At 40.3% G+C, this 25,031-nt stretch overlaps 1 protein-coding gene across 2 annotated transcripts; it reads left to right on the top strand.

Annotated features, from left to right (window-relative positions):
* The first annotated feature begins 77 nt into the window (after positions 1–77).
* Positions 78–24,566, top strand: igfbp2a (insulin-like growth factor binding protein 2a). 2 transcript variants are annotated; one of them, XM_088332580.1, is made up of 5 exons: positions 78–571; positions 9,472–9,632; positions 14,874–15,014; positions 17,265–17,441; positions 22,984–24,566. In XM_088332580.1, the coding sequence occupies exons 1-4, from the start codon at positions 184–186 to the stop codon at positions 17,424–17,426; spliced, it is 852 nt and encodes a 283-aa protein (XP_088188706.1). In that variant the 5' UTR covers positions 78–183; the 3' UTR covers positions 17,427–17,441; positions 22,984–24,566. The 2 variants fall into 2 exon arrangements, with proteins under 2 accessions (XP_088188706.1, XP_088188705.1); XM_088332579.1 differs by lacking the exon at positions 22,984–24,566 and having other exon boundaries at positions 79–571; positions 17,265–17,567.
* The last annotated feature ends 465 nt before the right edge of the window (positions 24,567–25,031 follow it).

Below are 25,031 nucleotides of genomic sequence, written 5' to 3'. Positions count from 1 at the left end.
TTTTGCAGAGTGTAACTGTAAAGGGTTAGAATTCCACTCCTCAAATATGACATTTGAGAATTGTAGGACCCGGCAGACCACCGTCCGCTTCACCTGTTCGTGCTCAGAGCCCCCTGCCCTCCCTCTTTTTCTTTTCCCATTTTTGAAACTTGCTAACTCTTTCCACCATAGTAGCCCACGACGATGCCACAAACGCCGAGGCAGAAAACGATGCTTACCCTCTTCAGCCTGCTCGTCGTCAGCGCGTCCCTCGCCGGCGCGTCCCTCGCCGGCGCCTCGCTAGTGTTCCGCTGCCCGGCGTGCACAGCGGAGCGCCTAGCGCTCTGCCCGCATCTCAGCGAGCCGTGCGCGGAGATTGTGCGCGAGTCAGGGTGCGGCTGCTGCCCGGTGTGCGCCCGCCAGGAAGGCGACACTTGCGGCGTGTACACCCCGAGATGCGCCACCGGCTTGCGATGCTACCCCACACCAAATTCGGAACTTCCTCTGGAGCAGTTGGTTCAGGGCCTGGGCTTGTGTCGGCACGCGGTCGACACCGACATCACCAACCCGGAGCACCCGGAGCAGACCTGCGGTCAGTCGCCAAGTTGTAACAATGAGCGTTCTAAAGACAGTTGGGTCAAAACTAACCCAATTTGGGTCAAGGTGTGGACTGATTTATTAATTGGGTTAATTTGACCAACCTTCTTGGTTGTTACGAGAAAAAAAATCCCCCAACGTTGATTCATTTACTTAATTAACAGAAATGAGAAGAAATCCACTCTAAATGCGCAGGGTTCCAATGACGTATTTCTGTTAAAATTCAAGCGTATATGTTAAAAGGGCCGTGTCGTTTGAGGTGCCAACGGTTTTTTCTGTTAGTATAACATGAGAATGGTAGAAGTAAGAAAAGGCCTGCGTCAAGTAGAGTCCAAACCCCCAACAAGTTCGAAAAATACTTTATACAAGTGTGTCTAAGAAGTGCATGTGCTTACATTATGAACGAGCTGCCCGGGGCTGCAATTATGACACAAGCTGGGAAATTGGGGCAGCGAGTAAAAACAGTTCCAAATTCCACACAGCTCCTTTAATAATCGTAGAAAACTTTTTTTTTTTTTTAAACTCAACCCAAATGTACCCTATGCACGGGAGCTGATGGTGTATTTCTGTGAAAAGTCAGGTAAGGATTTTAACTCAATTAAATCCTGTATTTTAGTGCAGTGTTTCTCAGCTGGGGCACTTTTTTCATGAAAATGTTTAAAAATTAATTCCTGGCACCAGTTTCATGTTTTTTAAACCTTATTATATCATGTCACCTAAATTGACAGTATATTTTTAAATAGTTTGTGGTCACCCGGAAGTATTACAGGTTATTCATGATAGTTAATAATTTTAGTTTATGATTTTAAGTCTATTTTCCAACATGTTTTACAAGTTTTATTACATTTTAATCCTATATTTTTCTATAAAAATACTGATACAACTGTTTTATCCCTCAAAATGTAGCGTACGTCTTTTGGAAAGCCACCTACTGATATGGATTAACGTTACACTTACTCGACTTACCACTGGAAGAAGATACTGAACAATGCCATGCATTTTCTGTGGCACACTAGACAAGGTCACGCGGCACACTGGTTCAAAAACTGTAATATACTGTACAGTGGAACCTCGGTTTTCGAACGCCTCTCAGTTCGAACAAATCGGTGTCCGACCAAACATTTAGAGAAATTCTTGCTTCGCTTTTCGGTCAAAAAATCGGAGTTCGAACGCCGGTAATGCATGAGTGAGTACGCTAGGGTGCGATGCTGAGCGGCGTACGGGTGTTTTAGCCCCTTATTATGCCTCTGAAGAAAGTCAGTGCAAGCAGCAAAGTTGCTACAGGTGAAAAAAAAGAAAAGTAGTGCGTACAACTATTGCATTTAAGTTGTACGCCAAATATGAAGGAGGTGTGCGAGCGCCTTCTGCTGACCACCACAAAGGTAAGAAATCCTATTCATAAGATTACGATAACGCGAACGTACGATTAGCCTGGGTTAGCTTTAAGTTTATGTTAAACATTCAGGGTGTTGGAACGGAGCCCAACATTGAGGGTGTTGGAACGGAGCCCCCTTTCCAATGAACCGCTCACCACTTGTTGTGGAGACCCGGGTGCTAAATGACTTGTAAACGATCTGATTTTTTTATTTTTACACGTTCATTTTAGGGGAATCTTTGGTACGGAAGATTACGATAACGCGAACGTACGATTAGCCTGGGTTAGCTTTATGTTTATGTTAAACATTCAAGGTAAACATTCAGGGTGTTGGAATGGATTAAAACGATTTACATTATTTTTAATGGGAAAAATGATTTCGGTGATTGAACAAATCGGTTTTCGAACAGGGTTCTGGAACGGATTATGGTCGAGAACTGAGGTTCCACTGTATATAGAAGCGGCACAGCAGGTGAGTGGTTAGTGCGTCCGCAGCACAGTTCTGAGGTCATGGATTAAAATCCAGCTTTCAGTCTTCATGTGTGCAGTTTGCATGTTAATACTTGCGTTGGTTTCCTCCCACATTCCAAGAACATGCATGTCAGGTTAATTGGCCAGTCCGAATTGTCCCTATAGTTAAGTGAATAGTCTGTCTCTGTGTGCCCTGCAACTGGTTGGCAAGCAGTTCAGGGTGTTCCCTGCCCACTGCCTAAAGATAGCTGTGTTGGGCTTCCGCACCTCCACGCGACCCTACTGAGAATAAGCGGTGCAGATAATGGATGTAATATATATATATATATATATATATATATATATATAGCACCGTTTTTGTCTGGCATCTTGCTGCTACGCTGTGCTTATTTGGCAATGGTTTTCTGTCGCCTTAGACAATACAGAGTCATCTAGTGGTCAAACATTACACAATTACCTTTAAATAAAGCAACCCATAAACTAAGCCATTTTTGTCAAGAAAACCTCAGAAGTTTTCTTTTCTTTTTCCTTTTTATAAAAGGAACTCGAAAATTGGATTAAGTCATGTTGGTTTATTTTCAATCCGGGGTTTTTTTTTTTTTAGTAAGGAATATGAGTGCGGATAAATCGGATAAAAACATTGCCATTCCTGTATTTTGATTTCAGATTCATTGCCTATTTCTCATTATCTTACAAATGCTAATATTTGTTGCACTTTTAAACTGTGATTTATTATATTGGTCACATGATTTTATATCAGTTTTTATATGTCTATTTAGAACCCAATAAAAGACCGTGGTCAGAATTCCCTCAAGCCGCACCCTTTTGATGGAGTTCTGGGGTGAAAAATCCCAATGTTGATGTTGATGATTCTTTTAGGGGGTGGAGAGAGCCGGTAGACAGCAGGAGGAATGTTGCATTGTTTGGAAAAGCTGGACTTTAGGCTTTGACCTGCAGAGAGCATACAATGCGGCCTACCTAGAAAATGGGCCGAATGTGTGTGCAGGAGGACTCCAGTCAGGCTCATGAGCTTTGTTTGTACAAGGACGGGTCACTGAAAACGCAAAGTAAACAGTCCCGTTATTTCGATGAAGCCCAAGGTGATTTGTTCTTTTTCAATAATTTTGTTTGAAATGACATGTTTATGTTGTTGTGCTGGACAACAATTGCCCATGATTTGAAGGAGCCGTCACACGTAAGGACTGAGTTATTAATCGATTCGACCTTATCAGAAACCGAGTCATTTGTTGCTGGGTAAAAGGTCAGGAATCACTAGGCACTTCAACTGTTGAGTACTTTACATCACTTTTGTGTGGGCCTATGTTTTTTTAAAAGGTCATTTTTTAAAGGGCATTTTACCCTGGGCAAACGGACTGATTGCTGCTAAAACAGGAATAAGCAAGCTTTTTGACTCCAGGGCGGCATCGGGTTCCAATGTTTTGCAGAACGACTGGGTTAGGGGGTAAAATAATGATTGCTCAAGTTAATTTTAAGTATCTGGTGGCCAGGGTTGGGTAAGGTCACTTTAACTTGATTACTTTCAATTACTTTTGGATTACTCCAATACCAAATATGCTAATAAAAGACAAAAGAAACTAAATATGAATACAATTACTAAATTTTGTGCAGGCTTGGGGAGTAACGGAACACATGGAACGGCAAAAATGATGTTGGCAAGCTGTTTGGATTTATTTTCATTTTGTTTCTGTCGCATTTTAGGTTAGTTTTGCCGGAGATCAAAGCCATGAGAGAAAGTTTACCATGTGTTGTGAGTCATAATTGTATTCATATTTAGTTTATTTTGTCTTTTATTAGCATATTTGGTATTGAAGTAATCCAAAAGTAATTGAAAGTAATCAAGTTAAAGTAACCCTACCCAACCCTGCTGGTGCCACAGTGTCTGTATCTAATACATGCCATGAAATTGGTTTTGAAACAGTCAGAATTAAAGCAAAATTATAAAATATCCCTTTTACTATCATGATTGTTCCGTAACCTCTCCAACCTTGTCGGTGCCCTGTCCACTCATTTCTAATGAATAGCTTGATTCATTATGAAACAGGTTGAAAGCAAATCTAAAAAGATAAGCTTGGAAGGCACTATCTGTTCCACATGTGGAAACCTCATTGTAGTTCCGCTGACCAATTGTGCAGCTGGGAACATATCGTATACTTCCAAAAACATTAAATGTGGTTCTATTGTGCCATCTCTTAGGGAATTGTGGGCATTGCAGAAAAAGGGACAACTCCGTAGTACGTTTTGAACTTTGTATTGTACTATTTCCGTTCTGTAGCAAAATTATTGCAAGTCGAAGACAGATATGTATGCAAGAGACGTATAAAAAGGCTTATTTCAGGCACGTTTACACTTATTACAAAACATAAATAGTATAATTCCTTAGAAATTGTCATAAATTGGGACCAGAAGCCCAATAGTCAAAGGATGATCGTGGATCATGATCACACAGGTGTTCTTCAGCACAGAATTAAAAAAGCCATCACACAAATTTGCTTTCGTAGCCCTTGCTTTCAGAAGTAGTTCACTGGGGATAATCAATTTCAGCCAAACAGTGGTGTTCATTTTAGGGGGTCACACTGGCACGCTTTAGTGGGCCAAAATCGGGAAAAAAGCATTGTTCTTGTCCCAGGGCTTAGCAATGGTCGACCGGGGATAATGGATCACAACCACAACAGTGCTGTTTATCTTAGGCCGAAATAATGCCAAAGAAAGATACTCCAGGTCTGAGATTAGTTTCCATTGCTACGCAGATGACACTCAACTATATCTTCCGATGGAGGAATCTGACACACTAAATTGTGGAAATTCAGAGGCCTGCCTCACTGAGATAAAAGAGTGGATGTCACACAACTTCTTGCGCCTTAACTCTGAAAAGACCGAAATGTTAGTTATTGGTCCATCTAAATGCCGTAACTTGTTCTCAAAAACTGCTCTGAACATTGACAAATGTAATATCACCCAGAGTGACTCAGCTAAAAATGTAGGTGTCATATTTGACCCAGATCTGTCCTTTCAAACACACGGGAAGAATATTACTACAACAGCTTTCTTCCATCTTCGCAACATTGCTAAAATTCGTCCCATGCCGTCTCAGTCGGATGCGGAGATTATAATTCACGCGTTTGTTACCTCCCGTCTTGATTACTGTAATGCACTACTCTCCGGTCTCCCGAAGTCCAAAATCAAGAGCCTTCAGCTGGTACAAAATGCTGCAGTGAGGCTTTTAACTAAGACAAGAAAGTTTGATCGTATTTCCCCGATTTAAGCCAACCTGCATTGGCTCCCTGTTAGCTTAAGATGTGATTATAAGGTTCTGTTGGTACAATACAAAATAGTGCATGGACTTGCTTCCTCATATCTTTCAGATCTGATTTCCCCCTATGTTCCGGTCCAGAGCCTTCGCTCTGAAAACGCTGGTCTACTAGTGATGCCAAGAGTCAAGAAGAGATCCGTAGGTTCAAGAGCGTTTTCCATCCGGGCCCCGGTGCTGTGGAATGCTCTTCCCCCTAAGATTCGATCTGCAACCTCATAGAGAAATGTTTAAATCTAAGCTTAAAGCACACTCCTACTCTATAGCACATAAATAATCTATATTTTATGTTGATAATATATGTATTATTTGCCCTCATGTAGGTTTTAGATCAGGGGATGGTGTAATAATAGTCTATGGTTTGCAATAGTCTTTGATCTGTGCAGCCCTTTGAGAGTCTTTGAGATTAAGGGCTTTACAAATAAACATGACTTGACATTAAGGCGCTCCGCCGGTCCCCACAGCAATATACAATCGGCTATAATACTTCACGGCTGCTTATGAGTTGGTTCAACATTTTACATAAGGATTACAGTTGTCAATTTGTATTTTGAGACCTCTTAACCAGCAAGTGGCGTTAGAGAATAATGATCTTGAAAGATCATGTTGATATTTATCCTGAAAAGAAATTCAATTGTCTGTTATTCAGGTCTATGTTTTTAATCACGTTCTCCTTTTTCACATCAAAATGGATGGAACAGAAAGCATGCCCACTAGTTTCACGGGTACACTCAACGTACCTGTTTGCTTCCTGTACCCCCAAAAGCATGTTGTTTACCTGCGTGACATATAATGACATCTCATTTGAAAAGTCATGCCCCCAGTCATTAATTGGTCATTTTTCCCCATGTTGTGTTGATTGATACCATGTCATTTTTATCTGTGTCAGTTAGTGGCACACGATGGGGCCGTTGATAGTTTGTAGAAAGTATGCAACCCATCTTATATAAATAAATACATTGTGACATAAAGCTCAATCTATGTGTAAGTTAAACTACATCCACACTTCACCACGTTGAGAGGGAAACAATGTCAAGTACAAGGGCGCTCCTGGGAATAAGAACCAGAGTGGAAAGAAACAGCAATGCCATCTGTAATAACACGGTTAGCTAACAAGAGACATTCCTGTCCAGTCAAAGCCTGACAAACTGAAATAGCCCAGAGATAATCCTCCCTGCAAAAATCCTCCACCCAACACAGACTTCTTCAAAACAGTGCCCAGATTCTTGCCGCCCCAATTTCTCCCAATAGAGATGATGAATACACCTTTAGTAAAGTTCTTTGTCCAAGTTATCAAGTCAAGTCATTTTTATTTGTATAGCCCTTAATCGCAAAGAGCCTCAAAGGGCTGCCGAGGTTATTGCACAGACTATTATTTCAGACTATTATTACACCATCCCCTGATCTGGAAACAACATGAGGGCAAGGAAAAACTTAAAAACCTTAACATGAGGAAAACGAAGAAACCTTGAGAAGGGACCGCACATTTGGTATCCCCCTTTCAGGATTATCAGGCAAAGGATGCTGCAATTACAAATAATACAGAGAAATTGTCCACAAAAAGTATAGGTTATTCATATGCTATAGAGTAGAAGTGTGTTTTGAGCTTTGATTTAAACATTTCCACTGAGGTTGCAGATCGGATCTCAAGGGGAAGAGCATTCCACAGCACCGGTGCCCGGATGGAGAACGCTCTCGAACCTGCGGAACATTTCTTGGCTCTTGGGATCACCAGTAGACCGGCGCTTTCAGAACGAAGGCTTCGGGCTGGAACATAGGGGGAAATCAGATCTGAAAGATATGAGGGAGCAAGTCCATGTATGATTTTGTATAATACTAAGAGAACCTTGAAATCACATCTTAGGCTAAGAGGGAGCCAATGCAGGTTAGCTAAAATCGGCGTGATGTGATCGGACTTTTTTGTCCTAGTTAAAAGCCTCGCTACAGCATTTTGTACCAGCTGAAGACTCTTGATTCTGGACTTCGGGAGACCGGAGAGTAGTGCATTACAGTAATCGAGACGGGAGGTAACAAACGCGTGAATTATAATCTCCGCATCCGACTGAGACAACATAGGACGAATTTTAGCAATGTTGCGAAGATGGAAGAAAGCGGTTCTGGTAATTTTCTTCACATGTGTTTGAAAGGACAAATCGGGGTCAAATATGACACCTAAATTTTTAGCTGAGTCACTCTGTGTGATGTGACATTTGTCAATGTTCACAGCAGTTTTTGAGAATAAGTCACGGCATTCAGATGGACCAATAACTAACATTTCGGTCTTTTCAGACCAGGGAACTACCGTAATCCTTGAAGGTCACAAAGCACGGTTAGTTGGTTATCCTTATGTACTTAAATTTAATGGGACAGTTTGTAATATTTAGTGCTCTCTAGTGGTATTTTCTTTCATTCATTCAAAAATGAAAAAAATTATTAAAATTATGAGAAAATGATACAGCAACTATGATGCAAACATCCTCATTTTAAATGCCCACATGTTGAGAAATTTGCATTTATTCTACACAATGAGCCTCACCTAGAGGGAGCTGACATACATGTCCACTATCCTCTTGCCAACCCAGAACTTTGGGAAAGGCTCGTTATAAGGCTCACGTTTTGACCAATTTGGGTTTTTTGAGGTGTCCCGTATAGTCTGGAAAACATAGTAATTACTTCTTTAGCATTCCTAGAAAATATCCATCTGATCCACAAACTACTTTTGGGGACCTTGGAAGTTCTACAATACCGGTTATAAGGACACTCCACGTCCAAATACTTGTTACTTTGATTTATATTTATTACTTGTTCTGTTCAGAGACTTAACCAACTAGCTGGGCCTAAATAGAGCAAAGGTCACCCGTGTACACTCTGCTGACCCGAATCTTGCATGGCACCTCTGGCCTTTGTGCCTTCTGGGAATCTGTCATGGATCAGTTTTCGAAAGGAGCTCATTGTCCGGGTATTCACTAAAGCAGTAGACTGGACAGTTGGCCTGCTCCTCTGTTTAGACTGCTGACCCGAGCCCACCGAGGCCTGAACTGCAATAAAGGGGAGGAGGGGGGGTCTAGTGGTGTGGTCCTCTGCGGCTGGGTGCATGAACATACAGTCGAAGAGATTGTGGCCTTGGCCCTTTACAAACTGTGTGCTTATATGCAGGGTTGCCCAGACTTTAAATTCACGTTGTATGCGATATTTTGTCAGAAGCAGTTTCACGAAATGCCTGAGTTTTGTATTAACATTTAGAGTAAATATTGTAAAATTGACAATTATCTTTAATTCACTCTAATTTACTATTAAAATAGAGCTTGACATAAATGGAGGGGAGGATGGCTGGGTGTGTATTTTGACAAGTAGGTAGTTAGGTAGTTAAGTAATTAGGTAGGTAGGTAGATAGGGAGAGGGAGGAAGTATCTGTCTTGATGGATTAATGGATTGACATGTGGGTGGATGGTTAGGGCAGTGGGTTGATCGAATAAATGGAATATAACTTTCAAAACAGCATTTTGTATTTTTTGGGTTGTGTCTGTGTGATATTAAAATTTGTTTGATGACCTGAAACCTTTGTGAATGATAATATGCACAAAGACACAGAAATTAATAAGGGGACCAATACTTTTTTTACAGCACTGTAAATTAAAAAAAACAGATCAGAATCAAATTTTTGAATCCCCAAATTGAGTTATAGACCCTAACTTTGAGTCATGGTACTCTTCCCCGACAGGTGAGGCGGTCGAGCTGCTGACAGAAGATGTCCGTACAGCAGGTAAAGAGGGCGTCTGGATGGGACCCAAAGAGAGCGCCGTGCGACAGCATCGTCAAGAGATGATGACCAAGATGAAAAGCAACAAGGTCGAAGAACTTAAACCTACACGACCCAGACTGGTGAGAAAGAAGCAGCGACTGATTTGCAAATTACAAGCAGGTCTACACGTTTTGATTGACATATTTATCCAAGGTCAAACTCAATACAAGAAACGTTGTATTACTGTATTTTCACGCCCATAAAAGTCTCAGATTTTCTTCGCACAGTGCGCCCTCTCTCTTATGCAGTGCGGCAAATGTGGAGCAGCTTGGTGGCCTTAGAGTTGGGCGCTCATTCCTGGGAATGGGCGGTCACAGGTTTGAGCCTTGGCTGAGTCAAACCTTAAAATATATTTGGGTGAAATCTGATGTTTTTGTGAGATTGTTCACATTTCCAACTCAATACGACTTCTATGCGTCTCCTGTGACCTTTAAGAGCCTCTCGTTTGATTGCAATCATATCCCGCTTGAGCCGAAGAGGAGGTTTGACGTCACACGCATACAACATTAGTGGACGTGCTCACGGATGCTGATGCCTTAGCTTATCTATCAATTTGAAAGTTATTGTGCTCCTGGAGGTTGTCCCCCCCGAATATGGGTTAAATCCAAAAGCTCTCTCCCTCCATTGAATGCTTTCTGTGTTTTCGTCAACAGTGGTGTGTTATATGTGTTATATGGTGTGTGTTACTAGCTCTGTAGCCTAAATGGTAGGGCGCCCACTCTGAGACTGGGAGGTCGCTGGTTCAAGCCTCGGCCGAGTCATACCTAAGACTTACAACATTGGTACTCATTGCCTCCCTGCTTGGCGCTCAGCATTAAGGGTTGGAATTGGGGGGTTTGGCCACCTAATGACTCCCAACACAGCAGTTGGGTCTAAAATGGCTGCGCCCTGTTTGGCTGCGGCTGCATCGGCTTGCTACAGTTTAACTGTACGTGTCAGTTGTATCGACATTTCGTTCTCTGTGCATTGTTGCAAAGAATGACAATAAAAGTAAATTCTATTCTATTAATTTTTATGCAAGGCAAAAGAACACGGAAACCAAGCAGCTGCGAGAGAACTGAAGATTAATTAACTGAAGTTTCACAAGTTGGAGGAGGCTGAAAACGAACTCTGACAAGTTTTTTTACCGTGTTTTACTTTTTAATCAATACTTAAATAAACCACAACCAAACTCAGTTTTGCTACCGTTGTAATTTTAAATATGCACACTTGTCTTTATTGTGCTGAAAAATGACCTAACCACCCCTTTGTATGTCACCACTCGAGGCCCAAACGTTACTAAACCGTCTTTGTATCTATTGTAATAGAAATGTAATAGAACAGTAAAGCACGGAACATTTGCACCTTGTATGCACGAGGGAAAACAGTTCATGTAAGCCGAGGGCACAACCGCCCTTTCGGGCAGGTGCGCTCCAGTGTGTTAAATTCTGAAATAGGACCAACTATGGAGACTGCGCTCTTTTACATGGTGCCCTGTATGGGTATGAAAACACGATACTATGATTTCTCACTTATCATGGTTAATGGGGACCAGAACCACCCGCGATGTGCCGGCTTCCGGTCGCACCGCAGATCATGGATTGCTGTTCGTTTTAGGTGAAAAGAATGAGAAAAAAAAATCTGCTATGCATGAGTTCGGCCAGATACTTTGTCCGATACTGCAGCTTTTCAGGTGTTGATCCTCCTCAGGGTGGATGTCACCTGAGGCTACTGCAGGACGAGGGGCTGGTGCTGCTCCTTTAGCCGAGGTAAATGTAGAGCTTCTCTCTTACTTGGTGTGTCTAAGCAGGCAAAGAAGCTGTAGGGTGTCAGCAGTGTTCTCGTTTGCCTGCGTCCTAGACGCATCATTTTTGCTGGGTCAAATCAACGTGCGTCCCCGGGACGCAACTTCTTGGACACAAAATTGTCATTATTCCCTGATTACTTTTTTTTTTATTAACAAAGATTTACCGCACTCCAAATTTTTCGTCAGGCAGATCCGCCATTGTTTTGGTCTCGCGCCGATCTCGGCAAACGAGATCTCGTTGTTTCGAGATTACATCATTGTTGTGGCGGTTGTCGAGTGAAAGAGAAGTATGCCTCCGGAAAAACAGTTGGTATTAGGTGCAAATCAACAAAAAAATTGGTAATTTCTTCAGTGTCAGTAATAAGTCGAACCATAATACAGAAAGTGGTAACAATGGCAATAATTCCGGCACAAAAAAATGGCGGAGAAATTCTTCAGAAGATCGCGCAGGCAAGGGAAAACGTATGTTGAAGCGAACGATTCGACGAAAGAAAATAAACAAATGTATACTCCTATCAAGAAAAGGACTTTTCTGCCAAAATGGACTAAATTATATTCCTGGCTACGCTATGAGGAGCATGATAATGTAGGATACATGTTCTGTGATGCGTGCACCCAGCAACACAACAACACCAGCTTATTAAGGTGCATCTTACCAAACAATTGGACCTTGAGAAGGCATTACAACTGTGGTGGGACAGCAAACCACGAAGAATATGTAAGATGAAAAATCTGGAGTGATTAAAACTGCATGAATATATAAACTAATATTTCAGCAATATTATTTTGTATAATGAGAACTGAAAAATCGGAAGTGATAACTACTTTGTATAACCAATTAAGTGTGATGATTAAAATTGAATGAAAATAGATTTATATTATATATTTGTCGCCGATTTAAAATTTCAACCTCGATAACAAATTTTGGGGACGCATAGATATCTGTCAGGACCCAGAGATTTTTGGGCATGCGAGTCCCCGGAACCCATCACTTTTCAGAGGTAAAATGAACACTGCGTCAGGCAGGGTGAAGTCATGACCGATGAGCTGTGGTGTGGTCTCGTACTGTCATGGTCCTGATGTCTTTCAACATGTTCTGGGCGTTTTTGTGGTTGAGATGGTCCTCGATTCTGTCCTTATACTGGAGCTGATGCCTTTCTTCAGCTCAGCTTCCCGCCCGGCTTTAGGCCAGTCCGTCTCCTGATTTGAAGGCGGTATTGCCGGCTTTCAGCAGCCACTGCACATTGCTGTTTCTGGTTGGGGAACACAGTGTTAGTCTTCACAGGAAGAGGAGTGTCTGTGCATAACTGAACATAAGACAGTAAAGATGACATATACTCCTCCAGGTTTATGTCGATGTGTTCTTAAAATCGTCCTGTAGTGTGGAGGAGGCCTCATCAGTCCAGACCAGTACTGTCTTGGTGGTTGAATATGTTCGTCAGACCAAAGGCTGGTTTGTGAGTATGAGATCCTCTGATATATGTTCAGACATCACCATGTCTGGGGCTGCTACAGCCTTGTAGGCAGCCGGGATGTGTCAATATACTTGGTCAAAAGTGTTGTTGTTTCTGGTGTGAAATTTGACGTCCATCCATTTTCTTCAACTCTTATCCTCGGTAGAGTCGCAGGGGTGCTGGAGCCCATCCCAGCCCTCTGCCGGCAGTGGGCAGGGGACCCCCTGAACTGGTTGGCAGCCATTTGCAGAGCACTCAGAGACTCACACGCTCATTCACACTTAGGGACAATTTGGAACGGCCAACAAACCTGTCATACATTTTTTGCAAAGTGGGAAGAAACCGGAGTGCACAGAGGATGAAATTAAATTTATTTTTAGAATTTGGGAAACACCGACTTTAGTTTATTACCCGCTACTATCACAGCAGCCTCTGGGTAGTTGATCATCAGCCCACTAATGAGACAATGATGCTTCTCCAGTGTGAGCTTAGAATTAACCCCCGGTGGTTTAACTGCCACAATAATAGTTGACGAGAGTTCCCTCACCAGCCTGAATGGTCAGCATTTCACCGCCAAATATTCCAAATCAGGGGAGTAGAAAATGTCGAATGGGGCGTGTTGATCTGCACCATAACAACACTTTCAATAATTGGTCTTTTTTTTACAAACAAAATATCTGCAAACATATAAGATTATTTTGCTCTTTTTAAATAGTCTTTCATTTTACTTAACAAACCAATTCAAATATGTATATTCTGTGTGTGATTTTGTACTTAAAAGGATACAAATATAAATAAAAAAATAATGAGTAAAATAAAATAAAAAGAAACACACTTTTCCTATTGAATGAAAGAAAATATTGATTAAGAAAATGAGCCAAATGACCAGCAAAGAGAACTAGACTTAGATTGATATCTCACAAAACCACGATTACGCAACACATAGATTGAAAGGTAATCCCAAATTCTCAAATGTGCAAAATTTAACTACGTAAGTAGTAAATGATGTTTGCATAGAATCTTTATAAATTTAATTGGTCAAGTCAAGTCATGTTTATTTGTATACTGTAGCCTTTAATCACAAAGGTATATTGGTATATTCCAATTGTTTTTTGAGATATTGCCTTTTGAAGACAGCATGTCTTGACTTTGTTATTCTGAGCTGTGACATAATTGGAGGAACACCAGCACCCTAGCAGGTCAGTCTCGATAAGGTTTTATGTGTTCATCAGTTACAGAGGTTATGAGTGTGTTAAGGGAATTTTAGGTAATTTTTTGAAGAATGCCTAGAAGATGTTGTGCAGGTGGATTCGGTAATAGTACAACAAAGGCCGAGCAGCCACAAAGGGGCTAACTGGGAAAAAAAAAAAAAACACGGAGAGCCCCGAAAAAGGGGGCCAACAGGGACCGATCAATAAAAGGCGGTCCCAGACTTTGCGTAAAAGCACGGGTTTGGCATCCAAAAAAACCCCGCAGTGAGCCGCCATGGTATCCAGGAACCAACAATGAAAAGTGACCAGGTTTAAACAAACCAAGGAACATGGCAAAACTGGCGTTAACGCCAGGCTAGCCAATCAAAAACACGTGGCAAACAGCCAGGCTAAACGGCCAAATAAAACATGATTGGCAGCCAACGAGCACCAAACGGGAACAAACAAAACATGATAGCCCCTGGCAGCCCCGACACAAATAGGGAGCAAGCTAGACAAAATTACACAAAATGCGACACACTCAGCAAAAAACACAAACAAAAAGCAACGATCGTCTACCTCCAAGCAGAAATAAGCGGTATTCAATCGTTAATTACGACAATGGCTGTCTGTTTCGGAGCTCCCCACTCATGTTGTGTTAATGGGAATTGCCATTTTGAAAGTGTTGTGTTTCTTCAATGACTTCACAGCTCTATATCAAACAACTTTGAGACGAAACTCCACAAATCCTTGCATGTGGAATAGTTTGCAACATATTTTCATAATTGTGCGGAGTAACGCTACACGTTCTGTGCTTATTGAAAAACAAAAATTATGTTTAGGAATACATTTAAAAGACCTAATGATTCTATGCTTTGCTTTTGGTACAAGACCCCATGTCAGCAGGAGCTAGACCAGGTGCTGGAGAGGATCTCCAAGATGCCCTTCAGAGAAAATCGAGGTCCCCTGGAGGACCTTTATTCCTTGCACATCCCTAACTGTGACAGGAGAGGGCAATATAACCTCAAACAGGTGAATAATGAACCATCTGGAGCACGGGTTGGGAACCTATGGATCGATTCATGAGTACATATGGCTTGGAGATATAATACTATTGGAGCAAAATGGTGTTCCAAGCCTGATGATTCCATTGTTGAGTCATGTGCGTGACTAGCCAGTAGCCTAGATGGTAAGGCGCCCGCTTTGAGACTGGGAGGTCGGTGGTTCGCGCCCCGGCCGAGTCATTCCTAAGACTTAAAAAGTGGTCGGCGGCGCCCTCTGTTGGCTGCGGCTGCATCGGCTCGCTACAACGGGTCAGGTGCAATCGACATTTCGTTCTGTGTACATTGTTACACAGAATGACAATACAAGGAAATTATTATTATTATTATTATAAACAAAGTTGCTCGGTCCTAGATTTTTAAGGGCACAGTCTTGACTAAAGTTTACAGTTGCGGTTGACCTAAACAAACCCCGTTTTGGCAGTACGTTCCTCAGAAATCCTTTATGGGGAAGCTCATTTGGCAATTTTGTCTTATAATATATGGTGTGACTCTTTGAAGAATAAATAAATAAAAACAAATATAGAGAATATACAGGGAGTGCAGAATTATTAGGCAAGTTGTATTTTTGAGGATTAATTTTATTATTGAACAACAACCATGTTCTTAATGAACCCAAAAGTCTCATTAATATCAAAGCTGAATATTTTGGAAGTTGGAGTGGGGCTTTTTTAGTTTTAGCTATTTTAGGAGGAAATCTGTGTATGCGGGTGACTATTACTGTGCATAATTATTAGGCAACTTAACAAAAAACAATTGTATACCCATTTCAATTATTTATTTTCATCAGGGAAACCAACATAACAGCTCAACATTCTCAAATATACATTTCTGACATTCAAAAACAAAACAAAAACAAATCAGTGACCAATATAGCCACCTTTCTTTGCAAGGACACTCAAAAGCCTGCCATCCATGGATTCTGTCAGTGCTTTGATCTGTTCACGATCAACATTGCGTGCAGCAGCAACCACAGCCTCCCAGACACTGTTCAGAGAGGTGTACTGTTTTCCCTCCTTGTAAATCTCACATTTAATGAGGGACCACAGGTTCTCTATGGGGTTCAGATCAGGTGAACAAGGAGGCCATGTCATTAGTTTTTCTTCTTTTAGACCCTTTCTTGCCAGCCACGCTGTGGAGTACTTGGATGCGTGTGATGGAGCGTTGTCCTGCATGAAAATCATGTTTTTCTTGAAGGATGCGGATTTCTTCCTGTACCACTGCTTGAAGAAGGTGTCTTCCAGAAACTGGTAGTAGGACTGGGAGTTGAGCTTGAGTCCATCCTCAACCCGAAAAGGCCCCACAAGCTCATCTTTGATGATACCAGCCCATACCAGTACCCCACCTCCACCTTGCTGGCGTCTGAGGCGGACTGGAGCTCTCTGCCCTTTACCGATCCAGCCACGGGCCCATCCATCTGGCCCATCAAGACTCACTCTCATTTCATCAGTCCATAAAACCTTAGAAAAATCCGTCTTGAGATTTTTCTTGGCCCAGTCTTGACGTTTCAGCTTGTGTGTCTTGTTCAGTGGTGGTCGTTTTTCAGCCTTTCTTACCTTGGCCATGTCTCTGAGTATTGCACACCTTGTGCTTTTGGGCACTCCAGTGATGTTGCAGCTCTGAAATATGGCAAAACTGGTGGCAAGTGGCATCTTGGCAGTTGTACGCTTGACTTTTCTCAGTTCACGGGCAGTTATTTTGCGCCTTGGTTTTTCTATACGCTTCTTGCGACCCTGTTGACTATTTTGAATGTAACGCTTGATTGTTCGATGATCACGCTTCAGAAGCTTGGCAATTTTAAGAGTGCTGCATCCCTCTGCAAGATATCTCACTATTTTTGACTTTTCAGAGCCTGTCAAGTCCCTCTTCTGACCCATTTTGCCAAAGGAAAGGAAGTTGCCTAATAATTATGCACACCTGATATAGGGTGTTGATGTCATTAGACCACACCCCTTCTCATTACAGAGATGCACATCACCTAATATGCTTAATTGGTAGTAGGCTTTCGAGCCTATACAGCTTGGAGTAAGACAACATGCATAAAGAGGATGATGTGGTCAAAATACTCATTTGCCTAATAATTCTGCACTCCCTGTATATATTTATATAGTTTACCAATATGGCTCTTTTGGTAAAAAAGGTTCCCGACCCCTGGTCTCGGTGACAGTTCCCAAGGTTCTTTGACATTCCTTCTTTGAACATGCGATATGTTTCATTCCAGTGCAAGATGTCTCTTTATGGTCAGAGGGGCGAATGCTGGTGTGTGAGCCCCCACACCGGCCAGCCCATCCCTGCGGCCCCCACTGTTAGGGGCAACCCCAACTGCAGCCAGTACTTTTCCGATATGGAGCAAGAGATGGCCAACGTGGAGCAGATAGAATAAAGACAACACGATTTGGTAACGTGGTACTGTCGAGCATTTGGGAACAAAAAAATACGAGGACGTGAGCTGAACTTGAAAGCAACACAAAGTATAGTGTAAAATGGGACATGTCATTAAAAGTTTATATGTTACAGTTCAAAACTTGGGGCCACTTAGAAATGTCTTTATTTCTTTGGGTTTTTTTTTCAAATGAAGATAACAGATAACATGAAAGTTATTAGAAAAACACCCCAAATAACAATTTATTTGTGTGATACAGCTGCAAATAGGTATTTGAACACCTGTGTGTCATCTAGAATTCTGACCCTGAAAGACCTATTAGTCTGCCCATTAGAAGTCCACCTGCACTCCTTGTATCATCCTGAATCAGATGCACCTGTTTGAGGACGTTAGCTGCATAAAAACACCTGTCCACCCCATATAATCAGTAACACTTTAACTTGTAACATGGGGAACACCAAAGAGCTGTCCAAAGACACCATAGACAAAATTAAGCACCTCCACAAGGCTGGAAAGGGCTATGGAGCAATTCTCAAGCAGCGTGGTGAAAAAAGGTCCACTGTTGGAGTAATCATTAAAACATGGAAGAGCTAAACATGGCGGTTAATTTCAATCTGAGTGGAGCCCCATGCAAGATATATCCTCATAGGGTCTCAATGATTCTAAGAAATGTGAAGAATCAGCCCGGAACTACATGACAGGAGTTGGTCAATGACCTCGAAGGAGCTGGGACCACCGTTTCCAAGGTTACTGTAGGTAATACACTAAGATGTCATGATTTGAAATCCTGCATGGCACGAATGGTTCCTCTGCTTAAACCAGCACATGTGAAGGCCCACCTTAGCTTGCATATGACCATTTGGATGATACAGAAAAGTCATGCGAGAATTTTTTGTGGTCAGATGAGACCAAAATAGAACTTTTTGGTCATAATTCCATTAAGCGTGTTTGGAGGAAAAAGAATAAAGTGTACAATCCGAATAGCACCATCCCTATTGTGAAGCATGGGGGGCTTTGGGGATATTTTCCTGCACATAGGACCGGATTAGTGCACTGTATTAAAGAGAGGATGACTGGGGCCGTCTATTGTGAGATTTTGGGGAACAGCCTCCTTCCCTCAGTAAGAAGCATATCAAGGTTTTAGCATGGCACAGCCAGTCTTCAGACCGGAACCCAATCAAAAATCTTTGGAGGGAGCTCAAACTCCATGTTTCTCAGCGACAGCCCAGAAACCTGACTGATCCAGAAAAGATCTGTGTGGAGGATTGAGCCACGATCCCTTCTGCAGTGTGTGCAAACCTGGTGAAAATTTTCAGAGAACGTTTGACCTCTGTAATAACAAACAAAGGCTACTGTACCAAATATTAACTTTCATTTTCTCAGGTGTTCAAATACTTATTTGCAGCTATATCACACAAATAAATTGTTAAATCATGCATTGTGTTTTCTTCATAATATGTATGTGTGTATGTATGTATATATATTTATATATATATATATCTCATCTCATTAGCTGCACCGCTTATCCTCAGTAGGGTCGCGGGGGTGCTGGAGCCCATCACAGCAATCATCGGGCAGTATATATATATATATATATATATATTAGGTGAGGCTCATTTTATGTAGAATAAATTTACAAGTTAAAAAAATGTGTGTTTGCTTGATAGTTCATATACCATTGCTTATTTTTTTCAAGCAATCTTGTTTTTGATTGGAATTATTTATGTTTTAGAACAATAGAAGGTGCTAAATTATACACACTGTCCCTTTACATAAATGTAAATGCCAAAAAACACTCTCGGTGGATAATTTTGCTTATTTAGTGCAATATTCATATTTGGTTGCATTATGAGGTCAGATTTACACAATTATTAGTTTTCTTCATGTGTGAATTTATTGTTTTACAAAAATAACGTTATTTGAGATGACAGTCAGCATATGATTTTCCTTTTTCAAGAATTATATTTCAAAAAACTAATACAAAATAAATACCTTAAATTGTTTTTCTAATGGCAGTATGGTGACGCAGTGGTTAGCACGTGTGCGGCACAGTTCTGAGGTCATGGGTTCAAATCCAGCTACCAACCTTCCGGTGCGGAGTTTGCATGTTCTCCCCGTGCTTTCGTGGGTTTCCTCCGGGCACTCTGGTTTCCTCCCACATTCCAAAAAAAAATATGCATGTCAGGTTAATTGTCCGGTCCCAAAAAATTGTCCCCAGGTGTGAATGAGCGAATTTTCTGTCCCTGTGTGCCCTGCGACTGGCTGGCAACCAGTTCAGGGTTTCCCCTGCTCACTGCCCGAAGATGGCTGGGATGGGCTCCAGCACCCCCGTGACCCTACTGAGGATAAGCGGTGCAGATAATGGATGGATGGATGGATGGATGTTTTTTTAATTATAAAAACAAGTTTTTGAAAAATCGTAAAACAAGAAAATTATCTGCCATGGGAGGAAGATGGTGTGCTCCGGCTCGCCACTGGGGGAAGTATAATGCTGCAATAGACTTAGTTTAAGACACGGAAATTGCAGTTATAGTTTGTTCGCTTCATTTCGGGTTAATTTTACACCAATGTTAGCCTGAATACGGCATTTTTCATTGTCCGTTAGCATGAAGCTAAAGACACCAATAATAAATTGTTGTTTGGTCGTTTTAAACGTGCATGAAACTTTTTCTTTTGTCTTTGGTGTGATGGGAATTTTGCAACTGAGATTGTTATAAAATTGGGGCTTTTCTCCAAAACTGACACGTTTTGATTTTGGTGTGTTAACTCAAATGTTTACATTTCCCCCCATTTTATTAACACTCCACTTATTGAAACATGAATATTTTGTTTGTTTGTTTGTTTGTACATGATTCAATTGTTTGTTTGTTTGTACATGATTCAAATTGAATCTTTTCTTCCGGCGCCGTCACGAATGGCAGCCACTCCAGCAGCTCCCGTGTTATTTTCGATTGTTCTCGATTGTTCTCAGCTCAGGGATGCTGCTGGAAATGTGAATTTCCCTTCGGGGATGAACAAAGTATCTATCTATCTATCTATTTCAGTTAAAGCAAATTAGTTCATAGATAAATGGGCCAAAACGTAAATGAATGAACATGCTGGTTAACAAATTATAGATTTTTACCCCATAAAATATATTAGTAAAATATTAGTAATAAATGATAAATTATCATTAAATTGAAATATAAAATATACCCTTTTTAAGCAAAAAACAAGACTCTTAAAAAGCGCAAAATAATGTGACACCTGAAAAATGACATTTCAAGAGTCATATATTTCATATATTATGCTTTTCAACTTATTTTTCTTTCTGTACGCCTTTAATGTATTTAAAGCATATTTCTTGGGTACAATAAGTCAATATTCCTTTAAACAGTATTTCTCAACTGGTAGGTCAAAACCCAAAAGTGGGTCACAGACCTGTTTTTAGTGGTTTGTGGGCCTTTGCCCTGGCAATAAAAAAATGCTACCAAAAAAAAAAAAACGGAGGCTGAAATACTCTCCTGAACAGTAGATGGAGATAATGTTCTGCGCTATCTCTTGCAATCGCCTCATTCACAAGGATACAAATGTAATTTTATTTTAAATTTTGTGTATTTTATTTATTTTTACCCATAACAATGGTTTCTAAAAAAGTTATTGATAAGGAAAAGTGGGAAACAACAATGTTCATGAAGAAATCATTGCATAATACAAAATGGTGTGCGAGTGTCTGAAAATGAAGCGCTGCTCGAAGGAACCGTAAGTGGTCTATAAAAATTACATTTTAGGCTATATTTAAATATTATTTAGCTGAATAATTAAATACTGTAATTACTAATGTCTAGGTAAACACTTTATTTATGTTTTAAATTTATTTTAGTGTGTGGCTCATTTTAAAGCAGTTTGAGAGGGTTGCTTAAATGCAATGTTGGCTTACATGAGAGTATATCTCATCTCATCTCATTAGCTGCACCGCTTATCCTCAGTAGGGTCGCGGGGGTGCTGGAGCCCATCCCAGCAATCATAGGGCAGTGGGCAGGGGACACCCTGAACTGGTTGCCAGCCAATCGCAGGGCACACAGGGACAGACAAATGAGAGTATATATTATATTTAAAGTTTTTTTTTATTTTGCTGGTCTTGTTTTTTATTTGTATTATTATTTGAAGGTAAATATACTGAACGATATATCTTAGCTTTAAACTCCAAAACCATTTCAGTTAATCATTCTTGATTTGGGTCTCAGCTTGTCATTCGAATGGAAAGGTGGGTCTTTATCTAAAAACATCTGATATGGAGGATAGATTAAGAATTGAATCGTTTTAATGAAAAAATATTGCCCCATTGGCCTATTTTTTTTAGTTTCAAGTATTGTCATGATTATTATCATTTTACTGTATTATTAATTTTTTTATAAATATTTAAATTCGTAAAATAATAACTTTTATCGTAAAAGGTAAAACCACAAAATTTTGTCAGATAAATTAGGTACTTTTAAATATTATTTCGCTTATTTTTCTAGTAAAATACAAAAAAAATAAATATTTGATTGTACTAATTTTTAGTGCTTTTCTCATGTTATTCGTAAAAAGGGCATACGGTATGATTATTTAGCAGGTTGATATAAATATATATTCGAAATTCTGAAGAAACCATGAAAATATCTCTGACCCAGACTACAGGATCTTTATTTAAATAGAGCTTTCTTTTACAAAAAAAATCCATAAACAACACACATGATAAATATTTTACATGAGCATTCACACTTGTCATTTTTTTTTTCTTTAGTTTTACAAATTTTATCCACACGTGTCTGTATTCATGAATGGAGGAACAGGTTAATTGAGCCCTAATTTTGCAAGGCAGAATGCATCTAAGGAAAAAAAATACAGGAAATACAGCGCCTAGTGAAAGTATTCTCCATGGCAAACAGAGTTCACTTATATGAATTCAAGTCTCAGTTTGTGCACCTGAACACATTATGGAGATCAAAGAACACACCAGGCAGGTCTGGGACAAAATTGTTGAACAGTTCAATGCAGGAATCAGATATAAGAAGATTTTGCAGCATTCACACATCTCCCGGATTACTGTTCGAGCAATAACATAAAGATAGAGAGAGCATAAAACCACTGCAAACCTACCAGGACCTGGCCATCCCTCTAAACTTTCAGGCCAAACAAGGAGAAAACTATTCAGGGAAACAAGCAAGAAACCAATAATCATATGAGATGACATGCATGCATAGACAGCTAAGGTTTCACAATATGTGCAGAAGACAATTGTTGGTCATATTCCACATATATCTACCTCTTATGGAAGAGTGGCAAGAAGAAAGCGATTTCTGAAGAAATACCGTAAAAAGGCCTGTTGGGCGTTTGCAATAAGCCACACGGGGGACAGACATGGAGACATGAACAAGGTGCTAGTGTCAGATGAGACCAAAATTAAATTTTGGGGGCCTGAAACTAAAGAATAATGTCTGGCGTAAGAGTAACACTGCCCTGAAAACACAATCGCCACTGTCAAACATGGTGGTGACAGCATGCTACTCTGAGATTGTTTTTTCGTCACCAGGGACTTTTTAGAGTGGATGGGAAGATCGATGGAGACAAATAGAGGAAGATTCTGTTAGGAAATCGGTTGGTGTCTGCAAGAGACCTGAGAATGAGGTACAGGATCACCTTCCTACAGGACAACGACCCTAAACATGGAGCTACATCTACAATGGAATAGTTTAAAACTACAATTTATAAGTGTTAGAATGACCAAGCCAAAGTCAAGACCTCAATCTTGCAGAGCATTTGTGGAAAGATCTGAAAAATGCTGTGCACAAACGATCAACATCAAACTTCTACAGGGATGTGATTTTTCCGACTATAGTCGGAATTCCGACTTTTTCACTTGCGTAGCAAACAAATCCGACTGTCTCTCTCTTTCCTTTATTGCTCTGGCGCACCCTGGCGGCCGTTAGAAAAATTGTATAAATTGGCCACATCGTTGCACAAGCTGCAGGGTTTAAACTGACCTTGCAGTATTTACAAAAATAATCAGGTATGTGGGCAAATTATTTTGTTATTTAAATCTTCTAAAGATGTTAAATTATTAATTTAAGCATGGTTTTGGACAAGTAAATTGCTTAAAACCCAGGAGCTTTGGGGGGGCATCGTCCCCCCACTGGGCTCTGCCCTGGGTCCCCAAACCCCTGGCTAGGTTTCAGACTTTTTCTCCTCACCTCAATCACATCCCTGCTTCTAGGAACTGGAGCTGTTTTTAAGAAAGAATGGGCAAATCTTTCTGTTTCGGAGGTGCAGAAATTGTAGACATACCTAAAAAGTCTCACTTGCAGCAAATTGAGATTAAACTACATATTGGCGGAAAAGGAGCCAATATTTTAGCAATTCCTACTTTTCAATGTTTCGTTTGTTAACAGGATCTAAAACGTTGAAATAATTTATTTTATTTTCATGATTGTGTTTCAGATGCTGTTGATACTTTTAATATTTTTTGAGTTTTTTATCCATAAGTTTGAAGCTTGACATAGGGCAAAATGTCAAAATGTTTTTGGGGGACCAATACATTTACAAAGCTCTATAAAGGGATGAAATAAAAAAATCAAATGATTGGACTCCCTTACCAGCAGCACCACATAAGTGCATGCAAACAGGAATTCAAAACTGGGGTTTGGCCAAAGGCACTTGGATTTCCATACGAACTCAGCAACTGTACACGTTGCAATCAGCCAGGTGGATTTGACCAATTTTTACATATCGTTTGCGTCTCCAAAGTTGGAAAGGAGCATTCCGGAGAAGGAGACATCCACAGTATACACACAAAAACACACGCTGGTATCAAGAGGCACATGATAACTTAAAACACATTTACTGAGTGTGATGGTTACAAATTATTGAAGAAACAGTATTCCCCCACCATTTTGCTGTTCTACATTGTGGATTTTCGCTTACATAGCGGACCGATCTTTGTTATATGTAGGAATGAATGAACAAATTCTACCAAATAAATGCCGTACAAATGGACGTAGACGTAACTAAATCATGTAATACGTATGACAAAAATGCAATTTATTCATTTATTTCTGGATCGTGACATTTATTTTCTAATTCATGTACTGTATTATGTTGTGTAATTTGTCACGTCTTGTCATATATATATATATATATATATATATATATATATATATATATATATATATGAAGCATTATGAATAAATTGCTTGTATATCAACGAATGAATAATTGTATAACTGCAGTTTGCAAATTATCCGATTGGGGGACAAGTACATGTGACCTTACCGCATTTAGTATTGACATTAAATAAAGGATGTTTTCCCTTATCTCACTCAGCAAATTCAACCAAATACTGTGTTTGTTTGCTTCACTGCTTAGACTCATGTGTTTTCAATATTTGCGTGTATTTGGATAGTCAACTGCATATATATACACTATGCATAATTGGCAATAACTGGAACATCCACAATATATATATATATATATATACTGTACTCTAGCTGTGACATTTTCTTGGGGGCCAAAATTAAATGGATTCCTGAGAATTTTTTTAGAGAGTAAGCCAGAGTTGGCATGTATCATTCATCTCTGTACTAC

Source organism: Urocampus carinirostris, chromosome 3 (genome assembly GCF_059441175.1).
Source record: "Urocampus carinirostris isolate Australia breed hairy pipefish chromosome 3, RoL_Ucar_1.0, whole genome shotgun sequence".
Lineage (NCBI taxonomy): Eukaryota > Metazoa > Chordata > Actinopteri > Syngnathiformes > Syngnathidae > Urocampus > Urocampus carinirostris.
This window is presented reverse-complemented; position numbering and strand designations above follow the sequence as displayed.

Bases quoted from the DNA above. Each gene is read 5' to 3' on its own strand.
- igfbp2a (XM_088332580.1), top strand. From the start codon at position 184: ATGCCACAAACGCCGAGGCAGAAAACGATGCTTACCCTCTTCAGCCTG. The intron at 572-9,471 runs GTCAGTCGCCAA...CTTCCCCGACAG, and splicing joins GCACCCGGAGCAGACCTGCG to GTGAGGCGGTCGAGCTGCTG. The intron at 9,633-14,873 runs GTGAGAAAGAAG...TTTTGGTACAAG, and splicing joins AACCTACACGACCCAGACTG to ACCCCATGTCAGCAGGAGCT.